This window comes from Leguminivora glycinivorella, chromosome Z, assembly GCF_023078275.1.
Source record: "Leguminivora glycinivorella isolate SPB_JAAS2020 chromosome Z, LegGlyc_1.1, whole genome shotgun sequence".
NCBI classification, from domain to species: domain Eukaryota; kingdom Metazoa; phylum Arthropoda; class Insecta; order Lepidoptera; family Tortricidae; genus Leguminivora; species Leguminivora glycinivorella.
The window spans coordinates 22,078,951-22,106,196 of NC_062998.1; the positions used below are offsets into that span (position 1 = coordinate 22,078,951).

At 35.7% G+C, this 27,246-nt stretch overlaps 1 protein-coding gene across 5 annotated transcripts in view; it reads left to right on the plus strand.

Moving 5' to 3' along the window:
- Positions 1-27,246, plus strand: part of LOC125241845 (maternal protein pumilio-like) — a 566,882-nt gene that overhangs the window by 508,148 nt on the left and 31,488 nt on the right. For all 5 annotated transcript variants that reach the window (XM_048150508.1, XM_048150510.1, XM_048150509.1 and 2 more), the window contains 3 exons: positions 1,984-2,506; positions 5,019-5,202; positions 18,107-18,204. In XM_048150508.1, the coding sequence (XP_048006465.1) occupies positions 1,984-2,506; positions 5,019-5,202; positions 18,107-18,204 (805 nt within the window). The remainder of the gene's footprint in view (positions 1-1,983; positions 2,507-5,018; positions 5,203-18,106; positions 18,205-27,246) is intronic.

The window sequence follows — 27,246 nt, forward strand, 5'->3', positions numbered from 1 at the left end:
TTCCCATAAAGCCTAAAAAAGGTGCCTTACTCTTATATGCCAGTCTTTCCGATTAGGCACAATTTCGAAGTTACATATTTCAGAACATAAAACAATAAATTGAACGCGTTTTAAAAGCATTAACAGTACTAGACCGGAAGAACGATTATTAAATTACTAAGTTATATACATAATGCACAAATATTCCGACTGCTTCTATTTATTTTTTTATTTTTTGCGTAACCATGTTGAACTCGTTGTTCGAATTCGAAACACGAATCAGATTACGTCATGCTCCCGGGCAGAACCACACTGTCTTTCGGAAACATAAACATATCAGAAAATATCTATAAGATATCTATAAAATTCTAGGACCATTTGGAAAAATTATATATGCCTAGTTTTTATGTAAATCTACATAGATACCACATCAAATAATTCTATATTAGTGCTATATTTATCCAGATTACTATATCACTCTTTTTATTCTGAGTACAAAAATTTGTAACATGTGAAACTACTATGTATCAAGCGCCTGCACAAATCATCGTAGCAAATAATACGTCATGCTCTCCGGCAGAACCACATTGTCTTTCGGAAACATAAACATATCAGAAAATATAGAATGAATATAGAATTATTTGATGTGGTATGCCTGTAAATAGCATGTGTAGTTAGAAGAATATCTTGGTGGTTCTAGAAGCTATGTAGCAGAACCACTTTGAAATCAGATTTACACAAAAACTAGGCGTATAGAATTTTTCCAAATGGTCCTAGAATTTTATAGACATCTTATAGATATTTTCTGATATATTAATGTTTACGAAAGACGATGTGGTTCTGCCGGGGAGCATGACGTATCAGATTTCTTGTTAACTAGTGTTCATCCTAGGGATATTGAAGACCAATGGATTAAATATGAAAAACTTGTATACATTCGGAGGTGTAATAAGCGGTAGATATATAAGTACAAAAGTTATATTCAGTAGACGGTCTTTCCGGGTAGACGGTCTTCCCGAAACTGACCTTCCGTATTGTATGTGTTTTCGATCACGGAAACCATTGGCGCAAAGGCGAGGCTATCAAAATCGTCGCCAATTTTATTTGTCTTCGCCTGATTCTGTGTACGAAATACATTCTCGATGTTGTTGATAAAATCTAGGTCTACTTACAAACTTAGAATATTTACCGTTTGCGGTAAGATACAGCGTGTGCCGTGGTCTGTGCAGCTAAGCTTTGTTAATTATCTGTTTGTGCCGTTGTTTTTATCATATCGCCAGCGCCCAACGATACCACTGTAATAATGTTCAACCAGCTATTAACAGCTGCTGCCACTAAACTGTACACTTGTACAGTATAATAAGGTGTAGTTTGTTATTAGGTCAGTGAGGGCAGCCACTAATCAAGGAAAACCTTTCCAAACCAAATTGTACGAAATGAAATGAAAACTATTTGCTTCTTTTTAGTCTTGGGTCGGTTAAAAACGAATCAGGCGACTCAATATGATACCAATTTTTGCCAATTGCATCCATTCCTGCCCATAATCAATATTAATGTGTTGTGTACTCGTATTATATGATTAATTTCAATGATGCGAGTTGATAAATATTACTGCTCACCACGAAAATTCCGGCCTATGGTCGTAACGAAAGGGGTGACACGTAACACTTAATTATTGATACATACATACAGTTTGTTGCACAACTGAACCAACATGTATAATTTTGACACGTTTCTTTAATTTTTTAGAAAGGGCTAATACTTTGGTTTCTGTTTTAAACCCTCGATTGCTCAAGATTCCACTTTTTGAACAACTCGCTACGCTAGTGGTTCAATATTGAAAGCTTTCGCTAGCTTATCAATATTAGCATTATTAAAACTCTTATTAGCACGAGCGGTCAAAAAATTACTTTGCCCCTTTGTTAAACGTAAAAATACTATAGTTTAGTGTAGCAAGGCTGAATAAAAACTTAAATGAATAATGCGATCAAAACTTTGTTTCAGCAACTATTCCGATCGCAACAAGCAGCTGCAGCCGGTGGACAAGCAGCAGCAGCACAACTGCAGCTTTTACAACAGCAGCAGCAACAACAATTTCAACTACAACAACAGCTAGCAGCGCAACAGGCTTTTACGCAGGCGCCTTATGTTATAAATGCTGGGCAGGAAGGTGCGCCCTATGTGAGCGCGTTAATCGCCGGAGTACCCCCTTATTACGGAGTGGCAGCTCCATGGGGAGTTTATCCAGGCCTAGTTGCCCAACCTGCCCAACAACAGGGTCAACAGCCACGCCGACCTCTGACGCCCCAACAAGGGGAGCAGCAAGTGAACGGACAAGGGCAATACGTTATCCCGTATTATGACCCTGGATCCCTCGTCATGGGTGGACGAAATGGCACGCCGTTAAGACTCGTGTCACCAGGCGGTGTACTAGCGCCGCGACAGTATCAACCGGCATCTAGCCACCCAGCCGCTTCTGCGGCCCCGCCCGCAGGGGCACAACCCCAGCCACCACAGCAACAACCTGGTATGTACACAAATTTAATTTTTTGGGTTAGTGTCGTCTAGAGATGATAGAGATCTGGTGTAATAATAATACAGAATGATTTTGTGAGTACTAGCCGTAGGCCGTGCCAGGATGAGCTAATATGTTATGTACTATAGTGGTTCAAAGAAATGTAAGTATGTAAGATAATTTGGTGTAAAGATTTCTCTCTCCGCTAAAATTAAAAAAAAATACATATGACGTTAGTGGGTGTATTATTAGTGAAGAAATTGGAGCGGTCTCTAACCTGGAAGTAAGTAAAAACAAATCTGACAGCATTTATTTTTTATTTTTTGTATGAAATAGTGAAATAGTTATTTGTTATACAAGAGTGCAAAGTTGTATTTTAACGTTGAGTGTGGAATTGAAAAACGAGCAAGTGAAAGGATTCTATAGTTGAACCACGAGCGAAGCGAGTGGTTCGAGAATAGAATCCTGAGCTTGCGAGTTTTTCAACACACGAGAAGTAAAATACATTTGCACTCGTGTGTAACACAAAACTTTTCCCCTCAATATAGCGAGGAAAGTACAACGCAAAAACACGTTTATCACTGCTTACAACTAGTGCCACAGGTGGTAAAACATCTTTATTATTAGATTAACCCACTTTTATCAATTTTAAAGCAGAAAATTTGACTTTATTCAAGGTTAAATTACTTTACCCACTAGTGGATAAAATGCGTTTTTACTAGCTGGTATTAAAGGACAAAACACGTGTTTCCGAGCTAGTGAGGGGAAAATGTAATTATTGTCATTTAACCATCTCTAATAATTGTACAATATATGCAAAGCACGTTAAAATTAGTTAACTAAAAAAAATATGGAAGAAAAAATACGTTTCGATTTTATTTTTTTACACAAAAAAATTATAAAGTTTAGAGTCCTAAAATTTTGCAAAATAATGACTAAATTAGAACCACACCACCCATAAAGATTACGAGTCCAAACTCATAGGGGGCAGAATCACTTAGCTTGTCCTGGCACGGCATTTGCATAGTGACCTTGTGAAATAGATCAAATGGTCTCATTCTGTGACCTCACTCAAGGTGAATCTGAAGAAACTTTGGCTTTCCGATCAAGCATGATAGAATTTTATATAAAGCATAAGTTTAAGAGCATCGTTTGCCCACGTTTCTTCTTGATTTCCTCCTACTCTTACTTCCTGTATTTCGCTAATGCAGAAATGCAGCAGACTTATAAGGTACAGCGCGACAAATCTCGACTGGGGGGCAAATGTAACTGGTCCATTTTTTTCATGTTTTTCAATGTTTGTATTATTAAATAGTGTCCACCGGTTATATATGGTAGGCGTGTTCAGTGGATACATGTACAGCTCAACTCAACATCATAGTGATATAATGGAAAAAACTGGATCAGTTACAATTGCCCCCCAGTAGAGATTTGCCCCGCTGTACAGTCGAGTTCATAAATTATTATCTGTACATTTCCTCACCTTAACTCGTAGCAATAAGGTGAAAAAATGTACACATATTTATGAACTCGACTGTACCTTACATACGATAGGACGAAAATACAATATTATGATATTTATAATGAATGGAAACATCTGTGTGCGATACCACATAATTCTAAATGAAAGGAAATATAGAGAATATTAAGACGATACGGTAGGGGTCAATTCTCCATACAAACGCTCTCGACTATTTCCTCCCTGGTTTTCGAAGATAGAGCAATGATTTTTTTAACACAGATTGTTATTATTTTTATCTGTGTCGGACCGTTTTTGATATTCTGCTTTTTAAAGTAGAGCCTATCAAAAATTTCCAAAAACTGACTTTTTCTTTGTGGCGCAAAAAAAGGTGTGATACTCAAGATTGGTAACAATTAATCAAAAAAGCTGAACGGTCCGACATAGATTATTTCATTGTTATTCAGATTTTCAAATTTCGTTCCGATTGATTAAGTTTTGAAGGAGGAAAGAGTCGAGAGCGGAACCTCGATTTTAAAGATATCATGACTGAGTTGTTCTTAATGGACAATTTTTTTTCGATAAATCTAGTTAATAATTAATAACACTTGTATATTTAACTAAAATTCCCAAGTTGAAAGGGAGGCTCTTTTCCATTTTAGCATTTTCGCTACCGTATCCTCTTAAATTTAAAAACCAGCCCGCGACCGTCGTCACTCGCAATCTCTAACCAACTGAGTCTGCCCAGATAAGTGCGAATTTGCATATTTTCCGTAAGACGTTTAACCATTGAGGGAAGAAATATAAAAATTGTAATAACACTAAATATTAAAACAATTACCAGATTATTGAAAGCTTGTAAAATTGACTGGTCTGTCTTAGGCCGATATTAGACTAGCACATATTTATCACAGAAATATGATCACAATTGTATGCTTGCTGTCAGATATGATAACATTTGTATGATAGACTGATAGTCTAATATCGGGCATAGGCTAAGGCGATGAGGCTGTCTTTGTGAAATTCAGTTAGGGGTGTTGAGCAGTGTGGTGTGGCGTTTTGCAGGCGGAGCAGGAGGCGCGCGTCGAGACTCCCTCGAGTTCGGCGGAGGCGGGCCGGCTGCCGCGCTACAGGAGTACGCCCGCAAATGGGGCCCGTCTCCACTGTCGCCGCCGTTGGGCGCGGCGCTAGGGCCAGTCGGCCTTCGCCCCGTCTCTGCTGCACCCGGAGCAGAAACCGCCAAGTACAGGTAATATGAAGATTATTTTATGGAGAGTGCGAAAAATGTCTCTACCTGCGTGATCCTTTCGCACGCGCAACTACTACTTACCTATAGACACAGTATAGAACCAGTAATAAATCTTCTATCAAACGTACGCCGCCCGGGGTGCACACAAGCGCATCGTGTACGTACGTAACACATGCAAGCGGATTTGGATAAACGTGGATAAGAATAATATGCAAAATGATATTTTGATACGTGTGGTGACGGGTTAAGAATTTCACCACCCCCTTTCTTCCCGTGGGTGTCGTAGAAGTCGACTGTGGGATATGGGTTTAATTGTGGCGTAGGCGAGAGGCTGGCAACCTGTCACTGCAATGTCACAATTTGGATTTCTTTCAACCCCTTTTTGCCAAGAGTGGCACTGAAACTTAGTAGTTCATGTGCTCTGCCTACCCCTTTATGGGATACAGGCGTGATTATATGTATGTATGTATGATATTTTTTGGTTTTCTGACTGATATAATGTGGTATTATTATACTAATACTTATAGTTAATAGTATTAAGTAACAACAACTTATTTTAGACGATGTCGAGTAACATTTATAGTAATTTTGTGCAACCACGTGCTTTCGAACGCAGTAAGTACCTTTCCCGTCGCCGCTGCCGGAGATTAACTAGTGAGTCGTCCTTATACTGTGCTATAGATGACGGCACCAATTTCTCTCGCTATATTTTTAGTCAGCAAGTGATTTACAGATTCGTGTAGGAGGCACAAGGCATAAAAGCCCGTACTGTTCGCCCTTATTATTGTTTTGTCAGGTTCGTGATTCGGTCAAGTTGTGTTCGAATGTACGAGTATGGGAAATAAAAAAAAATTAAATCTAGTTAAACTTTCATGTAGTATCATACTGGTAATGGTACCTTAGGGTGCTTTGCGCACACTAGCGTCCCCTACCGTCCCCCTGTGGCAACACCCCTTTTAGCACGATATAGGTCCCGGTTTACGGGTTTTCTTCATTTTTGAGAGAAGTATTAGAGTTAGGAAAAAAGTGTCTATGAAGAATTAATTATTATTAAATTTTGAACAATAAAGGTTATATGCATTTTTTATAGCACTTACCATATTCGTGCATTAGCTTGTTGAAGTTCTATATAACTCGGTACTTAATGAAATAGTAATATGTTTTTCAGTGGTTTTTGTCAGTCTCCCGGACCGTCTTTTCACATAAACAAGGGCGTCAAGCAAGGTGATCCCCTGTCACCCAAGTTGTTCAATAGTACCCTGGAACAGGTGTTCAGGAAGCTGGCGGCAGGATGGGAACGTAAAGGAATTGACATCGGCGGAAGGCAGCAACAGCAACAGGCAACTATAATATTTCATTACACTTCACTTTAGTTAACTGAATTTTTTTCAGTTAACTAAAGTGAAGTGTAATGAAATATTATAGTTGACTAAGTGTCAAAGACTATCTAACACTGAAAAGTCAGCACGTATAGTTAAGTCTGTGGTGTCCTAATTGACAGATTAAAGTCGACAAGTAGAAAAAAAATATTGTATGACCTTTTTTTATTGGGAATTACATGAGCATTATTTCTTTCATTGACAACTTTATTCCAAACTGTATACTTTCCCCAAAGATTAAAAAAAACTGAATTTTTGGGCATATTTCAGGGTAAAAGGGGGGGGTTGCGTCAGGTGGGGGGATGGGACGCTAGTGTGTCAAACCGCGTTTATTTTTATTTATAGTAAGGCGGCGGAATTGATAAAAGTCGTCTAGTTTTGAAGTTGATGTGACTGGAGAGTATACTGCTGACAATAGGTATCGTTGTGATCGGTAGACTTTACTGAGTACGAAATAATGACTTGTCGCATTCTCAGACTGTGGGGGGGTTAACTATGACGTCACAAAGATCGCGGTCCCGGGTTTCAATTTTTTGCCAATTTGTCTAGAACCCCTTATCCAATTTTGAAAAATGAGGTGTCGATTGAAAGCGTATAACATGCTGATTAAGATTTATTATATGTGAAAAGTATAGTTTTGTTAGTTATTTTTTAATTAATAATAATGCAAAAAATACTTTTTTTTTACTCTCTTTTTTGATTTTTGTGACTCAAAAAGGCAATGAAAACGGCCACTTAGCTAAAAAATATGTTATATAAATCATTTAACTACATCATTAAGCTATCTGTTGCTTTTTAAATTTCTACGATCGGATAATAAATGAGCAAACTACAACCACATACCTGTAGGCGGGGAGTACCGCTTGACACGCGTTCCCATACATTCGGCGTCTACCAAATTACACCTCGCGCAAAATTCGTTTCAAGCAGATATACCTCTAATCTTATTCATCGTAACCTATCAATATTGGTATCTTTTGAAAGTACAATTAAAGTACTTTAAGAAACAATGTCAATCATTTTCTTAAAATCAATAATCGCCAGTCTGCGGTGGTTACAAAGGAAAAAAGTGGTTATGCAATTTGGCTGGTTTCCTAGGTTTGATACCCTAGACGAGTTTAAAAGGGGAGGTAAAGGTGACATATGGGTTGTTCTCTGGCCTAAAAGCTATACAGAGGGTCAGGGGAGAAAAAAACTAGGGTTTAAGTTTAGTTTTAAGTAATTTTTTCTTTTATTTGTTGATTTTATTGTGTTTAATTTTTTTGTAATTTTATCAAGGATACACATTGGTTTCTTTTGCTGAAAATTCCCTTTTTTATGAGAAATGTTATGAATTTCATGGCATTTTCCGATAGAGACTAAAATTAACTTTCAAATAAGGCCACATAGTCATACTGATACATAGTCATACCCTTAATATTATATAAGTAAAAGTATGACTATGTGGCCTACTGATACATAGTCATACCCTTAATATTATATAAGTAAAAGTATGACTATGTGGCCTTATTTGAAAGTTAATTTTAGTCTCTATCGGAAAAAGCCATAAAATTCATAACATTTCTCATAAAAAAGGCAACTTTTAGCAAAAGAAACCAACGTGTATCCTTGATAAAATTACAAAAAAATTAAACACAATAAAATCAACAAATAAAGGAAAAAATAACTTAAAACTAAACTTAAACCCTAGTTAAACCCTGTGTAGCTTTTAGGCCAGAGAAAAACCCATATGTCACCTTTACCTCCCCTTTTAAACTCGTCTAGAGTATCAAACCTAGGAAACCAGTCAAATTGCATACCCACTTTTTTCCTTTGTAACCACCACAGACTGGCGATTATTGATTTAAAAAAAAATGATTGACATTGTTTTTTAAAGTACTTTAATTGTGCTTTCAAATGATATCAATATTGATAGGTTACGATGAATAAGATTAGAGGTATATCTGCTTGAAACGAATTTTGCGCGAGGTGTAATTTGGTAGACGCCGAATGTATGGGAACGCGTGTCAAGCGGTACTCCCCGCCTACAGGTATGTGGTTGTAGTTTGCTCATTTATTATCCGATCGTAGAAATTCAAAAAGCAACAGATAGCTTAATAATGTAGTTAAATGATTTATATAACATATTTTTTAGCTAAGTGGCCGTTTTCATTGCCCTTTTGAGTCACAAAAATCAAAAAAGAGAGTAAAAAAAAGTATTTTTTGCATTATTGTTAATTAAAAAATAACTAACAAAACTATACTTTTCACATATAATAAATCTTAATCAGCATGTTATACGCTTTCAATCGACACCTCATTTTTCAAAATTGGATAAGGGGTTCTAGACAAATTGGCAAAAAATTGAAACCCGGGACCGAGATCTTTGTGACGTCATAGTTAACCCCCCCACAGTCTGAGAATGCGACAAGTCATTATTTCGTACTCAGTAAAGTCTACCGATCACAACGATACCACTTGTCAGCAGTATACTCTCCAGTCACATCAACTTTTTCCGAGACCCTCTCGCCGCTCTACTATTAGATTTTATTTATTTTTTCTTTCAAAAAACACAGTTTGACCGAATCATTAAGATAGCGCCACTTAATCCTGGAATACTGCCATAATCTAGGTAGGTACATCTCTCATTAAAAATAAACATTTCTACTAGCGCCAATAAGACTTACCAATTTCTCCCACACGTAGCACACGTGCTACGCGAATCCAAAATATTTGCAAAAGTTCTATGCAATCGTCTTGTAGTACACAGTAACTTTGTCGACTGAAAGTATGGAGCAGTATTCGTCAAATCCGGTAGTTCTGATTTTTTGCAGACTTGGTTTTGATGTTGGCCTTATAGTGCGGTCGTTAGTGTCACCCAATGTATGGAAGGTACAAATTTTGGTATCGAAAGGAATCACTTGGCACGGATGTAATATACATCAAGTTAAGCTAATCTAGCCCGGTAGCCATGCGCCCACCCCTGGTGGGGGGGGGGAGTGGGGGCATGCAAACTGGCGCCCCGCCGCGCTTCAGATAAAAATCCTAACTACTTCTATTTACCTAAAACCTCAAGTGTGGTATCGTTTTCGGATAAATCGGTGATGAGGAAATCATTTTTGAGTCATTTATTGTACAGTTTGATACAGAAAAATTAATATATTGACCAAAATATCAAAATCGGTTCGCTCCTTTTTTTTAATTTAACTTAGATTAACTTTGTAAATAATGCAATAATAGTCAATAAAAAAACATATCGTCTTAAAGAATATTTATCTAGCTTTTAAAAAATATATACATTTATTTATGTATTATATATGATAAATACTATTTATCATATTATATCTATCTAAAAAAAACCAAGTTGGTACGCGGCGGTGCCTATAAGAGCTTCTACTTAGCCTTACATAATTTGTTGCAAGTATTGTATTACGTTGATTTTTAAGCAAAATACAACATTAAATCGTCTTTAAATAATGTCGCGTATGGTCTGCAGCCTTTCCAGCAGATATATGCTACGTGGATGTGTTTATTGATACACACCACCAAGCAACACTGGAGGGCATGGGACGCACGGGTTCAATTAAGCTAATCGGTGGATATCAAACACATCCAAGTAGCACTTTGATGGAATGTCACACCTAAATGATGACATACATACATAAAATCACGCCTGTGTCCCAGAAAAGGGTAGGCAGAGCACATGAAACTACTCAAGTGTCAGTGCCACTCTTGGCAAATAAGGGGTAACAAGAAAACGAAAATTGTGACATTGTAGTTAGTGGCAGGTTGCCAGCCTCTCGCCTACGCTGCAATGTAACCCGTAACCCATAGTCGACTTCTACGGCACCCACGGGAAAAAAGGGGGTGATATTTTTATATTTCTATTAATTTAAGTATATTGAAAATTACATTATTTAGCGTCACTCTGTACAATTCCATTGTCTTTTTAGACAGGTTGCACCGTGACTTGCACTTGCACCAAATCAGTTCATGACAATCGGTAGCAGCAAATAGTGCAGTTATCGTTATCATATCAGCCAAAAGCACTGCTGGACAAAGGCCACTGCTGCACAAGGGCTTCCACCAGAGAATATTAGATTCCTGAATAGATTCCCTTACCGGGTCATCGATTCATCTTTCCGTCCGTGGTCGCCACTCAAGAACTCGCCGGGCTCACTGGCTATCAGTTTTCCAGGCAATAAGTATGTGCAGCTCACTGCCAGTCCCGTTTGGCAATTTTCTGACCTACATCGGTTCTTACTTAACTTATGCAGTAGTTCACTTTGGCTTCCTACCTAGACAAGTGAAACTTCAAAAAATGAGCTTTCATTAACGAGGTATTCATATTAGTTATACATTATTCCGTTCCGTTCAGGTTCCGTTCCGTTCAGTTCTCCTTGGCAAACGAGAACTGGCACAAACTTGTAATGTAACTATATGGTATATATAGTTATGTATACTACGTAACGTACCTACTCAGTTAATAATAAGGAGTTTATAAAAAAATAAAAAAGGGATAGTTTATAGATATGGCAATATTGCTATGTTGTGATAGAACGTGTATACCTAGTTCAGCCTTACTTGTCCAATATTAGTAAACAAACACTGCTGGAAAACATTATCTCACTTTTCTCTAGAATTACACATTAACCATCACTAAAATATTAATATACACTTAAATAAACTCACAAAGTATTGAAACCAATCAAAAAACCACTGAAAAATATCATTTCTAAAACGATTTTCATCAATAATTGTAATTACGAACGGATGACATCAAAAACTCCTGACATTACGAAGTCTAGATTGTCTATGAGTCGTAATGTTGGGATGACAACTTATCGTTATGAACGATCTATATGAACGTTTGAGTTTGTATAGCTTGGAAAAAATGCGTTGATATTAACTACAATAATGTATCAGATTTTTAAACCGACTTCTTTGCGTAGAAGGAGGAGGTTCTGTATTCAGTTTCGTGTCTATTTTTTTATGTACTTATGTTCACTGATGACGATGACTTCGAGACACGTGATCCGATTTTAATCATTATTTTATTTTCGAATGAAGCTACCTCCAAGATAGTCCCATAATACTTAATTTGTTCTGATTATGAAGTCCTGAAAAGTTGAGGGAACTCCTCCATTTTGAATGGCACGTGTCCGGAATTAAAAGTTTACTAAAGTAGCCGAAGCATTTCCTTCGGAAAACCTACATTTCGATGTAGCGCAATTGTAGCCTTACCACGAACAAATGCACTAATAACAAAGTCAGGGTTGAAAGGGCAGTGAGTTGATGGGTTGGAGGCTCAGGATTTTGAGCTGAGAGGAGGAATCAGGGTTCAGGAATTGAGCGGTTGGGCGTAATCATAATCATCACGCAATTAAACTAAAAACCTAATCGTGATCAAGTTAATTTCAAGACTTCTCTAAGAAATTCAACAGCTATGATAAGATGTTCCAATATGAAGTTCCAGTTCATATCTTCCGACTCCATCATCAGATTAGTTCGACAGTACCATATTATTGTATTGTCATCAGAACTACATTCAGCTGCCAATATTCATTACCCTACGACCCTTGGCAGATGATTAAATTAGTTACCTTAGATTCCATTACATAGTTACATACAGGTCGACCTAATAAAAGTGTGTTAAAACGTTTTATTTCCTACCCTTCCTTTACAATAAATAATGACAGCAGCAGCGAAATTATCGTTAATACATCATTTTATCGACACTTCCAATCACTAGTAATTGTCTTTGACCATATTTGACGTTTCAATTGTTTACTATATTGGACAAGTAAGGCTGAACTGACTTTAGCTCTGTTTATTATCTTTCCTTAACACCTTAAGGCTGCTTTCAAAAAAAACGTCAAAATAATGTGAAATTGATAGTTTTAGTCGGTGAAATACTACACTTTCCGTTATCCAATAGATTTATTTAATTCAAATTTCAGTTAGAGCATCTTATTATCTTGATTTTTATAAGACTGGATTTTTGAAAACCAAGTCACTAAATTAATTATGATTTTTTTTCTAATGCACGTTTAGAAAAACACACGTATAGAGCTGTGTTAATCGATCTTATTTGTAAAATTTGGACAATTTTGATTACTAAAACAGGTAAATTTATAATTCGTATACCCTGTACTACAAACTTCTCAGACTACATTTTTTTATTATAAGGTTTTAAAAAAGAGTAAACGAGGCTAAGACGAATTCAATTTTTTTCAGAAATTACCTAAAATTAAGTGACAATTTCTTTGAAAATCTACATCACATCGAAATAATTTTTGTACTTAATTTATCTGCAACGTTTACTTAAATTGGACGGTGTTATGGAATAGCGAACTAAGCGCCAAAATCCGAAAAAAAAGTTATGAATGCAGTTCGGATATAAATGTGATAATCTATAGTATTGATTATTTCTTTGTTGAAAAATCATGCTTACAGCCTTATTTTAAGGGGCTGAATCAAGCGACACGTTAAAATTTGTATGGCCCTGTGTACTAAGTCGTTACGTAAAAACGAATTGAACGCCAAATTTACTTTTATCATTACGCAAAATCGAGTTAAACGCCATAAAGATGTTATTAATTCGTTTTGGTTTAAAGTTTTGATGATTTATAAACGCAATATCGATTTAACCGCCCTATTGGTGTCGTTTAATTTGTTGTTACATATTTGAAATTGCAGGATATTTCGCTTAATGACAACTAAGTATCAAGAGGTTTTGTTATATCATAATATCTTATGTGTGTAATCCTGGCTAGTACTAATGAATTATTATTAGTTACAATGCCAATTTTGCCATATATGCTGATTTTTTTGACATTTATTAAAAAAAGTTGATTGCAGAACAAAACTAAATTGTTAGACGGATTAGTCCTAATCATTGTGGAGGAAAACATTGTTGTTAATTTATTTACAATAGCACTATTTATTCAAATATACGGAATTTTATTTTATTCCAGTATTCACTTTACCTCTAACAATTTGCATTAAAGAATCAAGCGACAAAATATGTCTCATAGTACGCTACGGCGAAATAAATTAACGTCATCGCAGTATTAGTTCAATAAAGAATCAAGCGGAAAAACGTTAATAACTTCGAAACTTGAATAGGTATGGTGTTATTTTTTTTATCAATTTAAATTATGAACACTTTTATATAACTGTCGCTTGATCGCTTATTCCATAACACTGTCCAATTGTTGTTATGCCTTAGTGATTATAAATTGCTATTATTTATTTTTGGCAATTTTTTGAAAACTGGCCTTCACCGGTACAATTATTACCACTTTTGGACATTTTCTCATATTTTGCTAGACCAAGTAGAAAAAGTCCTATAATGTGATATATATTTGTAAACAACTCGCAAAGCCCTTTAATTTGATACCACACACGGTATGATCAAGCGCTCGGTTGCGATTTCACTGTTTTTCACACGAAAGCCCTCTTAAGTTTGCGCCAGTTTTCGTTTGCCAAGGAGAACGTTGTGAGGCCCCCTATCTGATGCCACCCCATCAGGGTACTTCCGATACTGATCGTTTAGGAGATAATTCTTAAGTAACACTTTACGGTTATGGTGTGGTTGTATACATATCTGTGGGATGTTGAATCTCTTAACGAGGGTGTTTCATTATTAAACATTTAATAAAGTTTGTTAGTTTTTCTAATTACTTACTATATATTGAATCATAGTACAAAGGATAAAATTACACGAGCAATTCTTCGGGTGAGATAGCAGGATCGTGTTACAAACTCGGAGGTTCTGCGTCGTACTGGTATGACGGGTATGGAATGCCTACTCATCAAAGGTCAACTGCGTTGGTGTGGACACCTTGTGCGCATGCCACCATCAAGATTGCCCAAAATTGTGTTTTACTCTGAACTAGCTTCGGGTAAACGCAAGGCTGGTGGGCAATATCTGAGGTACAAGGATGTCCTAAAGCGCCACCTGTCGGCCATCGGTATATCGTGTGAATCATGGGAGGAGCTTGCAACTCAGAGATCGGACTGGCGAACTGCGATCAACACTGGTCTCAACGACTTCGAAAGTGCACGCCTCGAAGATCTTGACGCTAAACGCCAGATCCGAAAATCTCGGCCCAAGCCCTCCTACACATACACCTATGACGCAAATGGTGAGCTTTACTGCATGACTTGCGACCGGAAGTTTAAAACAAAACTCGGCTTCGCAAGTCACGTTCGAGCCCATGCACGTCAGAACTTATAAAATACCTGAATTGTCCAGGTGTCGCCGTCGACGGATACGTCTGGGAGGACATCATCATATATGATCTATATGGACCTATACAACGTGTTTCCGGTATCACTCAAAACCTCAGACACTCCAACAGATTTTTATTTTTTTATACTCATCTAGAGTATTCATTATGGTTACTTTTTTTTTAAATGAACTTTTAATTTTCTGTACAGCTCTACTTGACTTTTAGCTCAACACTCAATAAAATAATTGCTAACTACCATCATTATTATTTATCAAAAGATTTATTAAGTTATCAAAACCCAGGAAACTTTTCCATGCATTCTCTATGTTGAACTGTATGTTATATTAGTAAATACGCTCATTTTCGCGAGAGCTCGAATAAAGGTACACTTATAAGTATATCGACGTGCTTATTTTATGGTACTATTAAGTTTTTCTTGTTCATTATACAGATTTTACTTTCGTTTCAATACTTACTCCCAGGGTAAAAACCTCTGTGTACCAATTAGTGGACATACTACTAGTTAAAATAAATACAATAATATCCAAGTTAAGTACAGGGTGGCCCAAAAATACGTTGACAAACGTTTGTATAATTATTTTTCTGTCCTTACAAGAATAATTGTCCTACAAATTGAAATATGTAACCTTAATAATTTTTGACCAAAAAAATCGAATCTTCTTCAAAATATCCTCCCTTTGCTTTCAAGTACAAACGTAAAAATGAGAACAAAAAATTAACGATATGCCGCTGCACCTCTAGTATGACTTTCGTCTAACTTATTGCACGTATAGCTTGTAAAATATCCTAACTGTTGTAATCAGTAAACAGGCTAGGGTTTTAAGATTAATTACAACTTATAATTTATAGTTTTAAGTTAGGTGAATTTACTTAAGTAGGCTGAAACGTATCGAGCTTATGAATCTGGGAAAAATGTCTTTACACAATTGGTCTACATTGCAAACCTTGCGGAATGGACATGAATGCTGTTGAAATATCCATGGTGTATGTAGAAATATACAATATACATAGGCCCAAAAAATATTTTCGGTAACTTCGATAATTATATTTTTTTTTTCAATATTTCCCTATTTTTTGTCAATGTAATTTTGGGCCACCCTGTATAAGGGCCATTGATTTGCTTACAATTAAGTGAATGTAATCGAATTCAAATAAAATCCGAGTAAAAGAGTTAAGTAGGTTCACTATTTGCCTCAATAAAAAAAATTGTGACTATAAACAAGAAATAACTAATCTAATGTTTTATCTGCAATAACGTAACTTAGTTCTTAAGTGTTCTTAGCAATTAATTATAAAGCAGAAACCTAATTATTAGCCTTTTCTGAAAAAAAATAAAGAAACGTTTCAAAATTATACATGTTCTACAAAACTGCCTTACTTACATTATGATTACACATCGGTAACTCGTGGCGTTTAGGTGGCACTTGACAGAATAGTGATGTGACAAGTTTTTTAAGTGTTTTTTCAGAAAAGATAAAATAATAAATAATTATTCCCTACATATATTCGAAATATCCGGTTTATCCGGATAATCAAATTCCAAGTATTCGAATTCACCGGATACAAAATTGGGCGGATAATTGCAAGCCCTACTACATTAAGAGAGCATTTAGAATTTCTATCAGAGTTTTTTTTTTCATTACTTCAGTGGAGGTTGAAAGCTCGTTCTCTCAAACACAGTGGATTTTCTTAAGTTGTGAACATTAATTACAACAAATATTTATTGTTTATCACGAATGTCATAATATATTAAATGATCAACATTCCTTCTTTTAATTGGTTTCTTTTTCCCGACTCGTAGGAACAGGAAAAACTTCTGTTAACAACTGTCAAGTGCCACCAAAATGCCACGAGTTACCGATGTGTAATTATGATACAACTATGCTAGGTTGGCCAGTAGACAAGAGGTGTTATTGCGCGCGCGAGCGAAGCGAGTGCGCATATGAGAGCCGATATTGTGTGTACAGATACAGATAGTGCGAAAAGGGTTCCCGAAAAGGGAAACGATCGTATTTGTCATGCTTGTTCAATCAATGTCAGTACATCTTGTAATGAGACTGACTGAAATAGCATGACACGTTCGTAGGTTTTCACACTACAAAAGAAAAAAAACCGGCCAAGTGCGAGTCGGACTCGCCCACCGAGGGTTCCGTACAAACTTTCAAACTTTCAAACTTTTTCTTTTTTCTTTCTTTTGAATCATCAAATGTTAATTCATAATTATAACTCTACCAGACTTGACTAAATCCCTCAAGACTCAATTTCCCACATAACAAGTAATATTTAATATATATTTCTTTTGACGTTGTTTAGTAATATTTATGACTAAACAACGTCAAAAGAAAATCAAGACAATTCGACTTCAATAGTTTACGTTACAACATTGTCGTCAGGACGCTCCTGATCCTGACCGGACCCCATTATAATGTATCAGGAAAAACGCGATGTACAGTGACATCTACCGGCAAATTAAGTAAACTAATGTGCGCGAGCTTAAAGTATGCAAGATGATTTTTATGGGATAATTATTTATTGCATGATTCGATTTAAATAATTTTTCCTCTATTTGAAAGCAGGTACTTTTATTATTACTCTGTAAACATTACAGGTACAATAAACACCCGCAAGGGTGGTGAAATTGAAAATGATAATCTGAAAAGTTTTTTATAAATTTAAAAAAAAGTTTTCAAGATACGTGTACGATTTTATTTTTCCTGTAATATTTATAATAATAGCCATATTTGGTAAAAAAAATCATAAATTTTCGTTAGTAAACTTCGGAGATAAAGGGGGGGGGGTATTTTTTTTTCCTTCAAAAAACGATTTTTTTCCACAACAAAAAAATTATAAAAAATAGTTTTGTTATGTACAGTTTGAGCTCTTTCTAACGATACCCCACTTGACCTAGTAACTTGACATAAGAGAGCCGATATTGTGTGTAATGAAATTTGATGCGAGAAAATATCATGATTCTGAATTTAATTAATGGGACTCGGTTTTGCAAATGGATACATGGCTGACACTGAGACGTCAGAGACGCATATTTATCACCTAATGATTTTTAATATTTAGACTATTTAATCACCACTGAACTATGTTCTCTAATGGATAAAATGTTTATATTTATTTTCAATAACATAATCGGGCAGCAAGGTCTTAAGTTTTTGGACAAGTAATAATAAACCAGAAAATAAATTCAATAGCTTTTTCTGAATAAATGAAAGAAACGTGTCAAAATTATGGATGATGGTTCAGTTGTTTTCTCAACTGTATTTTATTATTTTTCAGAGCGGTAAGCAGTTTAGCACAGGGACTTACTTCAAATGCCATGTTTGGCTCTTCATCATCGCTGCTAAGCAAGCTTAGCGGAGTCGGCACTATATCAGGTAAATACATCAAGACACGACACACATACACACACAATACACACACACATGTATTTTCACCGCACCAACTGGTAAAGCCTCTCTTTGCTATTCGAAATCAGATAGCTAGCAAAATTGCATTTTATCGTGCAAAGTAATTTCATACAAATTTTAACTTGTTTTCTTAAGCGAGCAGGTAGATTTTACCTGTAAATGATTGATGATTTAGAATCATAAATATTGAATAAAATGATAGATTTGATTTACTTTGATGTTTTATAGTCAGTATTTCGTTCGTGTTGGTGTGGTGAAAAATTTTGTTTCACTCGGTGGCAAAGTTTGTTTAACCTTCGTGCCTTGAAACCCTCGTACCGCTCAAAATTCCACTTTTTGGACCACTGGCTACGCTCGCGGTTCAATATTGGAATCTTTCGCTTACCCAGCACCCTTACGGCTCAGCCACGACATTGGTCTAAGCGCGAAGACGGTGAGCGGCGACCATACATTGAAGCGAGACACAGCCATGGGTCTTTTCATACAACCCTGGCACATTGTATCAACATTGGCACGTGCGGTTAAGCAACAACTTTGCCCCCTTTTAAAACAAATAACTATTACACGTTTAGTCCTTTCTTTCTCGATTGGAGTAGGTTAAGTTAAATATCAATATGCCAAAACTCCCCTTGTTCCTCGTAGATAACCAAGTTTGATAACTGGTTGTATGAGGAAAAATAATTCTTCCTAGCTAACTGGGTTATAAAATGGGATTTTTTTTTTCCTCAAAGAAACCCATTATTTTATGCAGTTTTCTACGAAGATTATTTTTCTTCTAAGCTTACCCGGTTATGAAGTGGGTTTGTTTTCCTCATAGAAGCATATAATAGAGAACTTATGTTATGGATGTCGATAATAGTATTTCATGCAACGGTCGTTTAAAGGAGGTCAAAAAAGACGAGTAGCGTGGGTAACAATTTGAGGCGGATCCGAAAATTGTTATTAAGACGCCACGAGTATTTTTTGACTCAGTTAAAGACCGTTGCATACAATATTTTTTCTACGACCATGCACTTAGTTTTTAATAGTTTTCTTGAATAACTTTTGTGAAATTCACACTGTTTCCTGTATTTTGACGCAAAGGTTTGTACTGTCAGCTCAGCTGCTCAAAGCCTTCCCGCGCACGCGCGCAGTATTGTTATAACAATGCGTTACCATGGTTACAGAGCCAAACAATGCGTCTTCAGTTTTTTCGATACTGCGCGCATGCGCGGAAAGACGGTGGAAGCTGACTTTGGGGAATAGACTTTTATGTAGGGTTTTAAAGATCTATGCACGACCCTGTAAATGACGAATAACAGTTCGGGAGTAGAAAAAATGTTCTAAAGAATGGAGCTATATTTTCAAACGTGTCTTCATGGGTGTAGTAGTTTTATTTTCTATAAATAATAAAAAGTCCCGTTTGCGTTGGCTGGGAAGAATAAACTATTCCCCTTAGAAATCCAAATAAAATAACGGGTTTCCACAAACAACAAAAATAAACCCATTTCATAACCGGTTAAGCTAAGGAGAAAAATAAATCTTCGTAGAAAACTGCATAAAATAATTGCATTCTATGAGGAAAAAATCCCATTTTAAAACCAGGTAAGCTGAGAAGAAAAGAAATTTCTTGATAGAAAATTGCAAAAAATAATGGTTTTCTACGAGGAAAAAAAATCCCATTTCTTCAAAAGAAGAAAAATATTCTTCGTAGAAAACTGCAAAAAATAATGTTTATCTACGAAGAAGTAAAAAATCCTCTTTCATAAGTTATGAATCATAACCCAGTTAGGTAGCTAAGAAGAATTATTTTTCCTCATACAAAACCAGTTATCATACTTGGTTATCTACGAGGAACAAGGGCAAAACTCGAACTTGTTCATGTTGTGGACAACCAATTTGAATCCTAGGCTACTTACTCTAAGATCGGTGATCGAATCCCAGACCAAAAAAGTAAACAAACGGATTTTCGTCATAACTAGCGATGAAAAACACATGGAAGATATTTTACATGTTCTTTCAAACTCCCCTGCTTTTTTCAATAAAATCGAAGATCCGCAAGGAAAGATACTGTATCTTTCCTTGCGGATCTTCGATTGAATTTTCGCGTCTAAGTTTTTTACTTGTAAAATATATTGTATTTTTCTCATTATTAATCATATTGTGAATCCGAGTTACTACAGAATGTATTGGCTGTCATACAAATAGGTGACTTTCCGCTCATACTACAGGGTGTTGAAACATCCTTCATTGAAATGAACGTAATCCATACTAATATTATAAATGGGAAAGTGTGTGTGTGTCTGTTTGTTTGTCCGTCTTTCACGGCAAAACGGAGAGATAGTTGAAGGGATGGAGAGTGACATAGGCTACTTTTTGTCTCTTTCTAACGCGAGCGAAGCCGCATGCAAACGCAAAGGACTTTAATTTACTAAGTGGACACTTAAAAATAGCATTTTTTTTCTGTATAATATAACATCTTATTTAGCTGAATGTTATGAAAACGACAACAAACGTAATATATATTATAATATTTAATATGAAAAAAGAACTTAATTAAATAAATATAAAAATAAAAATATCGGACTTTTATACGGATACGATATATCTTCTCGGCCATTCTTTCGTAAGTATGTCTCAACAATGGTCCAGTACCGCTCGATAGGTCAGAGCTCTGGACAATTAGGTGATAGGCTTCTTTTTGAGCAAAGCAAATTCTATGTTTTTTGGCTTTAGTAGCTCAACTGTCTGACCAGCATAGTGTGCACTTGCTAAATCAGGCCAAAACAAAGGAGAGATATTTAATACTACTTTTCAAATTTATTATAACATTAAGTATTTTGGATAATTGATTTCCTTCAATTTTATCGCTATAAAAATAAAACTTCAAAGTTAAGTGATTTATTTGTTTATTTTCATGCTTTAATTTAACTTGCATTAATTTTACTCCGTTCACGTCTGTTATCGAACTTATTGTATCTATAAACCACCTCTCTCTACTAACCCAACGAAGTAACTTTTGTAAGACGTCACCACGCAGGTTCATATAAAACAAAATACAGTGTAGTGTCAATTTCTTAGTAAAACCAAGGATTATTTATATAGGATTTACTTACTTCATACTAAGAATCATACCTCGATTTTTAGCGCCACCTATTAAATACGTGTACTACATACATACATACATACAATCACGCCTGTTTCCCAGAGGGGTAGGCAGAGATCACGGATTTCCATTTACTACGATCCTGACAAACCACTTTCGCTTCACACACTTTCATAACGTTTCTCATACACGCTCGTCGGTTTCGAGTACTTCTGACCTGGCCTTTTTGCAATATTTCCCCGATTTGATCAAGAAAAGTTCGCCTAGGTCTTCCACTACCAACTGACCCTTCCACTCCTTTTTCATATACTTTCTTCGTTAATCTCCTCTCATCCATCCTCTCTACATGCCCAAACCACCTTAACATCTCAATCTTTGTCACCACATCTTCATCCACTCCACACTTCTCTCTTATCACGCTATTTCTGATCCTATCACTCAACTTTACACCAGCCATGCTTCTTAACGCTCTCATTTCCACGGCATTCACTTGACTTTGAAGTCTTTTCTCCCACACCCAACTTTCACTACCATACATAAGTGTAGGCACCAAAACTCCTCTATGCACTGCCAGACGTGCTTTTTGCGACACTTTCTGGCTGCCCATAAAAGCGTTTAGTGCTCCGTTCACTCTATTCCCAGCATTCACTCTCCTTTCAATATCTTTTCCATGTTTACCGTCCCTTGTAAACAACGTTCCCAAATACACAAACTCTTTCACTTGTTCCAAACTTTCATTATCGATCTCAATTTCGCAATCTGTCATAATCTCATCTCTTTCAAATACCATTACTTTCGTCTTACTGACATTCATTCTCATTCCTTTCCTCTTACTGGGGACGCTATTGCACAACACCCTGCATTTTATGATTAAGCACTGAGACTTGGCACAGGTTGTTCCTTGGGTGGCCCTGAGTAGAAAAAGATCGGGAGGCATCGAGAGCCCCCCTTAATTTAGGAGGGAAGAGGGGGGGAAGGCTGGCGCCGCCGCGCTTCCTTTGAAACCATATTTCTCTAAAACTATACAAAATAGGGCATGTGATATATCATTTTCGGATAAATGAAGGACGAGGAATTCATTTTTGGAACAAAAAAAATGTATTTTAGAACAAAAATACAAAATAAAATGGGAAAATCTGAAAATGAGATTTTTTTTTATACATATTATTGCACATTTTATGAAAACTGTAATGGTTTTTTCTAAATAAAAAATATTATTTAATAGCTACATTTATCTAGTTTTAGAAAATGTATAATTTGTTATAGAAATATGTTATAGTACGAGTGATAAAAAATAATTTACATCGCCCGATAGGGCGATTTGAATCCTCATTTCAATAAGTTTTGTCAATGATTTCAGGTATAATCACTATTTTTAACACACGAAAGCCGTAATCATTGTAGTTTATGGCTATTTTAGTGATTAATGTACTTAAAATAAAATAAAAAATACAAAATTTTTAAAAAGTATTAAAAATGTGATATTTTTTTTAACATTATCCTATTTTGTTCTTTCTACACAATATATATCTAAAAGCAATAAATATCAATAAAAAGCCACATTTATACAGTTTATAAAAATATATAGTTTGTTATATAAATATATTACGAAACGCGAGATAAAAAATAATGAAAATGAAAATTTTAATGTATGGGTCAGCTTGCATTATTCGATGAGGTGAGGTAAAGGTACTACCCGCTATGCAGTGGAGTTCGTCTAGTAATACAGAAATATACTTATTCTAATAACGTTTACATATGTAGGTATATCACGACCCAGTAGAGAAAATTGTAAAAGTCCTATAATATACAACTAGGGAACAAATTAAATTATTTTATTGAATATTTTTTGATTTGTTCTTTTTCCAAGTAGTCACACTACTATATATAAATTATAAATTTAAATAGATATCATACACGAAAGAAAAAACACACGAAAGAAGAAATACACTAGAGAAATTTCGTCGGGTACCACGGCGGGCGGGTGGTCTAGTGGTGAAGACGTTAGCCGCGTAAGCTGAAGACCCGGGTTCGATTCCCTACCCGGCTCGGCCACCAGTGGGCCTTGTCGTTTTTTCTTTCGTGTATGATATCTATTTAAATTTATAGTCCTATAATATAGTTTATTTTGATTGTAAAATAAAATTGCATGTGACTTATATTGCAAAAAAAATATCTTAATCACGTTCTCCTCTCCTGAAGCAGTTCTGCATGCATAGGCTTGAAGATTTTTTAGTTTACTAGCAGAATTTAGTTACTTCCTTTGGGCCCCCTTAAATCGGTTTTACCCATCCATAAAAGATAAAATAAAAATCGTCATATTCTTCCTTTCAGTATCAATGATAGTTAGTTATTGTGCAATAGTGCCATAAAAAATAAACTAGATTCGTATTAGCATTAAAGATTAATGATTTTTGAACTAAGACATTGCTTTTGTACAAAGGAGAACCTCAAAAAATGGTCTGACTAGACGAAAACATGTGTATCGGGGCTAGTACTCAAGGCTCTCAAAAAGTGTAGCTATTTTGAGTTATTCAAATAAAACAACGTGAATAGTCTGAATTTAATTATGTAAGGACTGTATCGTTAAATATGGGGACAACTTTGAGTAGCCGTATTTATTTGCTATTATATTTTTTTCTTATAACAAGACATGGGCTTAGTAAGGCACATAATAAGGTGCGCATTTTGTCCTAGAAACTCGACGTAAAGCATGTGGTTTAGACAGCATTGACTTAATCCTCCCGAGTACCAATTACGATTTCGGACAAATGCTACTAGAAAATTCACAAAGTGCGTACAAGACGACACAATTGCGAAAAAAAATTGTACAGTGCGAACCTCAACGACACATGATCCACAAAGCAGAATATCTAGACATAGTCTAGCCACTGTTATTTAAAAAAAATAAAGTTCATGATCTGTGTATGGCGGCCATTTAGAGAATGTGGCATGGTGCTTACGCTAACTCCGACTTTGATGTCGAATTTAACTATCATACACTGTTTATATCGATCTGGTTTAGGCACTGTTCAAACACCATGAATGTCTATTAGACATTGGCCTATGCCTAATTTTTTTTATCTATTTCTCTCATCCTGCTTGTATCAAAAATTTACGGCAAACCGGAACGTTGCTCAAAAATGCGTTTTTTTTAAATTATATAAATTCACCGCATTTATTCTGCAAGTACCCAATTGAACAACCATGAAGAGGACTCTTAAAAAATATATTTTGGCAGCATTTGTCACCACCTTCTGTCATCACCTTTGTTTGTCGAAATCGTACAAAAAGTCTTTGAGATATTCTCAAATTAAGCCAGATTAGGGGTTGTCCGAAATGTATTTGCTAGACCTTAATGAAAGTACCATAAAGTCCCTAAAATAAAAAAATATCAGACCTTCTTATATCAAATAGTACTTACCAATACCTTCAGATCATACTCTCGGACCATAATAATACAAAATTATGCACATGTCAACATTTAGACGAGGTTTGTTGTGTCCCTATAATTAACGATACAGTCCTTACAGGACGCAGATCTGGAATAATAAATATGTCAAGTAAGAATTATCCATAAATTATGCAAATCATATAGATAACTACTATTTCACAAGATGTATTAGGATCAGATGTATATATCTGACCTATCATATCAATCGATCATTTCATGTAATATAAATAGTTAAATTCAGACTATATAAGAGTATGTTGTTTAATTTGAAGTACTCTAAATAACTACACTTTTTGAGAGCTTTGAGTACCTTTACCTCACCTTATCGAATAATGCAAGCTGACCCATACATTAAAATTTTCATTTTCATTATTTTTTATCTCGCGTTTCGTAATATATTTATATAACAAACTATATATTTTTATAACCTGTATAAATGTGGCTTTTTATTGATATTTATTGCTTTTAGATATATATTGTGTAGAAAGAACAAAATAGGATAATGTTAAAAAAAATTATCACATTTTTAATATTTTTTAAAATTTTTGTATTTTTTTTTATTTTAAGTACATTAATCACTAAAATAGCCATAACTACAATGATTACGGCTTTCGTGTGTTAAAAATAGTGATTATACCTGAAATCATTGACAAAACTTATTGAAATGAGGATTCAAATCGCCCTATCGGGCGATGTAAATTATTTTTTATCACTCGTCCTATAATATATTTCTATAACAAATTATACATTTTATAAAACTAGATAAATGTAGTTATTAAATAATATTTTTTATTTAGAAAAAACCATTACAGTTTTCATAAAATGTGCAATAATATGTATAAAAAAAAATCTCGTTTTCAGATTTTCCCATTTTATTTTGTATTTTTGTTCTAAAATACATTTTTTTTGTTATAAAAATGAATTCCTCGTCCTTTATTTATCCGAAAATGATATATCACATGCCCTATTTTGTATAGTTTTAGAGAAATATGGTTTCAAAGGAAGCGCGGAGGCGCCAGCCTTCCCCCCCTCCTCCCTCCTAAATTAAGGGGGGCTCTCGATGCCTCCCGATCTTTATCTACTCAGGGCCACCCAATGAACAATTGTGCCAAGTCTCAGTGCTTAATCATAAAATGCAGGGTTCCCATACAAGACATAGCAATAGCGTCCCCAGTATCTCGAAAGATGCATGCACTCTTGTTACCATCAGTTGTAACTCCTCGGCCGACGACGCAAGTAATAGTAGGTCATCGGCATATAGGAGACATTTGACCAGTAACCCTTCCATTCTCAACCCACAATCATAATCTTTCAGATCTTGCAAACAACTATCCATGAATAAATTAAACAGCCACGGCGACGCTACACATCCCTGTCTAACACCCTTTTCGATGCTAAACCACTCAGTGTATGACCCGTTTATTCTCACGCAAGCACTGGAATCCTCATAAAGAGATTTCAGTGCTTGAACGAGTTGACTGCCTACTCCATACATGGACACTACCGACCACAATTCATTCCTCATCACTCTATCATACGCCTTTTCCAAGTCCACGAAAGCGCAATAGACCTTTTGACCTTTGGCCAAAAACTTTTCGGCTATGCATCGTAAGGAAAAGACTTGATCCGAACATCCCATACCCTTTCTAAATCCCGCCTGTGCATCCCACACTTTCTCGTCGGTTACTCTCACTACTCTCTCAATCAACACTTTCGCATACAGTTTTCCGACGATGCTGAGTAAGCTAATGCCCCTGTAGTTTTTGCAGTCCAGTCGTGAGCCTTTTCCCTTGTAAAGAGGAACGATGACGGCCTTGCACCAGTCCTTAGGTACCCGGCCGGTACTGAAGCACAAATTGAAAAGGCGATACAACTGACTCGCTACAATGCCCTGTCCAGCCTTCAGCATCTCGGCGGAGACCTTGTCATATCCTGCAGCCTTACCTGATTTCATACCTTTCAATGCTTTCACAATCTCATCCATGCTAATTTCATCCATTGATAAGTTTCCATTCAAACCTGAGGTTAGCATATTTGCTTCCTCCCTTTCAAACAGGCTTTCAAAATACTCCTGCCATCTCTTTAGAATACATTCTTCCCCATTCAGCAAACTTCCATTCGAATCTTTCACCGATTTTAGCTCAGAGTCTGAACTCTGACCTCTGGCTAGGCGAACGGATTTCCAGAAGAACTTTATGTTCGTCTGAAAATCTTGCGACAATCTTTCATCCATTTGATCATTAAGTTCATCTTTCTTTCTTTTAACTAATTCTTTCACACGCACTTTTCTTCTTTCACAATTCTTTCATACGTGTACTATTACTATCATAACTACACTGATGATGCCTACAAATTTTTTTTTAATGTGAATTGACGTGATAATATCATGATTTTAAAATAAAGAAATATGTCATTTGTTCTTATAAAACATAAAAACACGCAAAAATATTTAGGGAAAATATGATTTTCC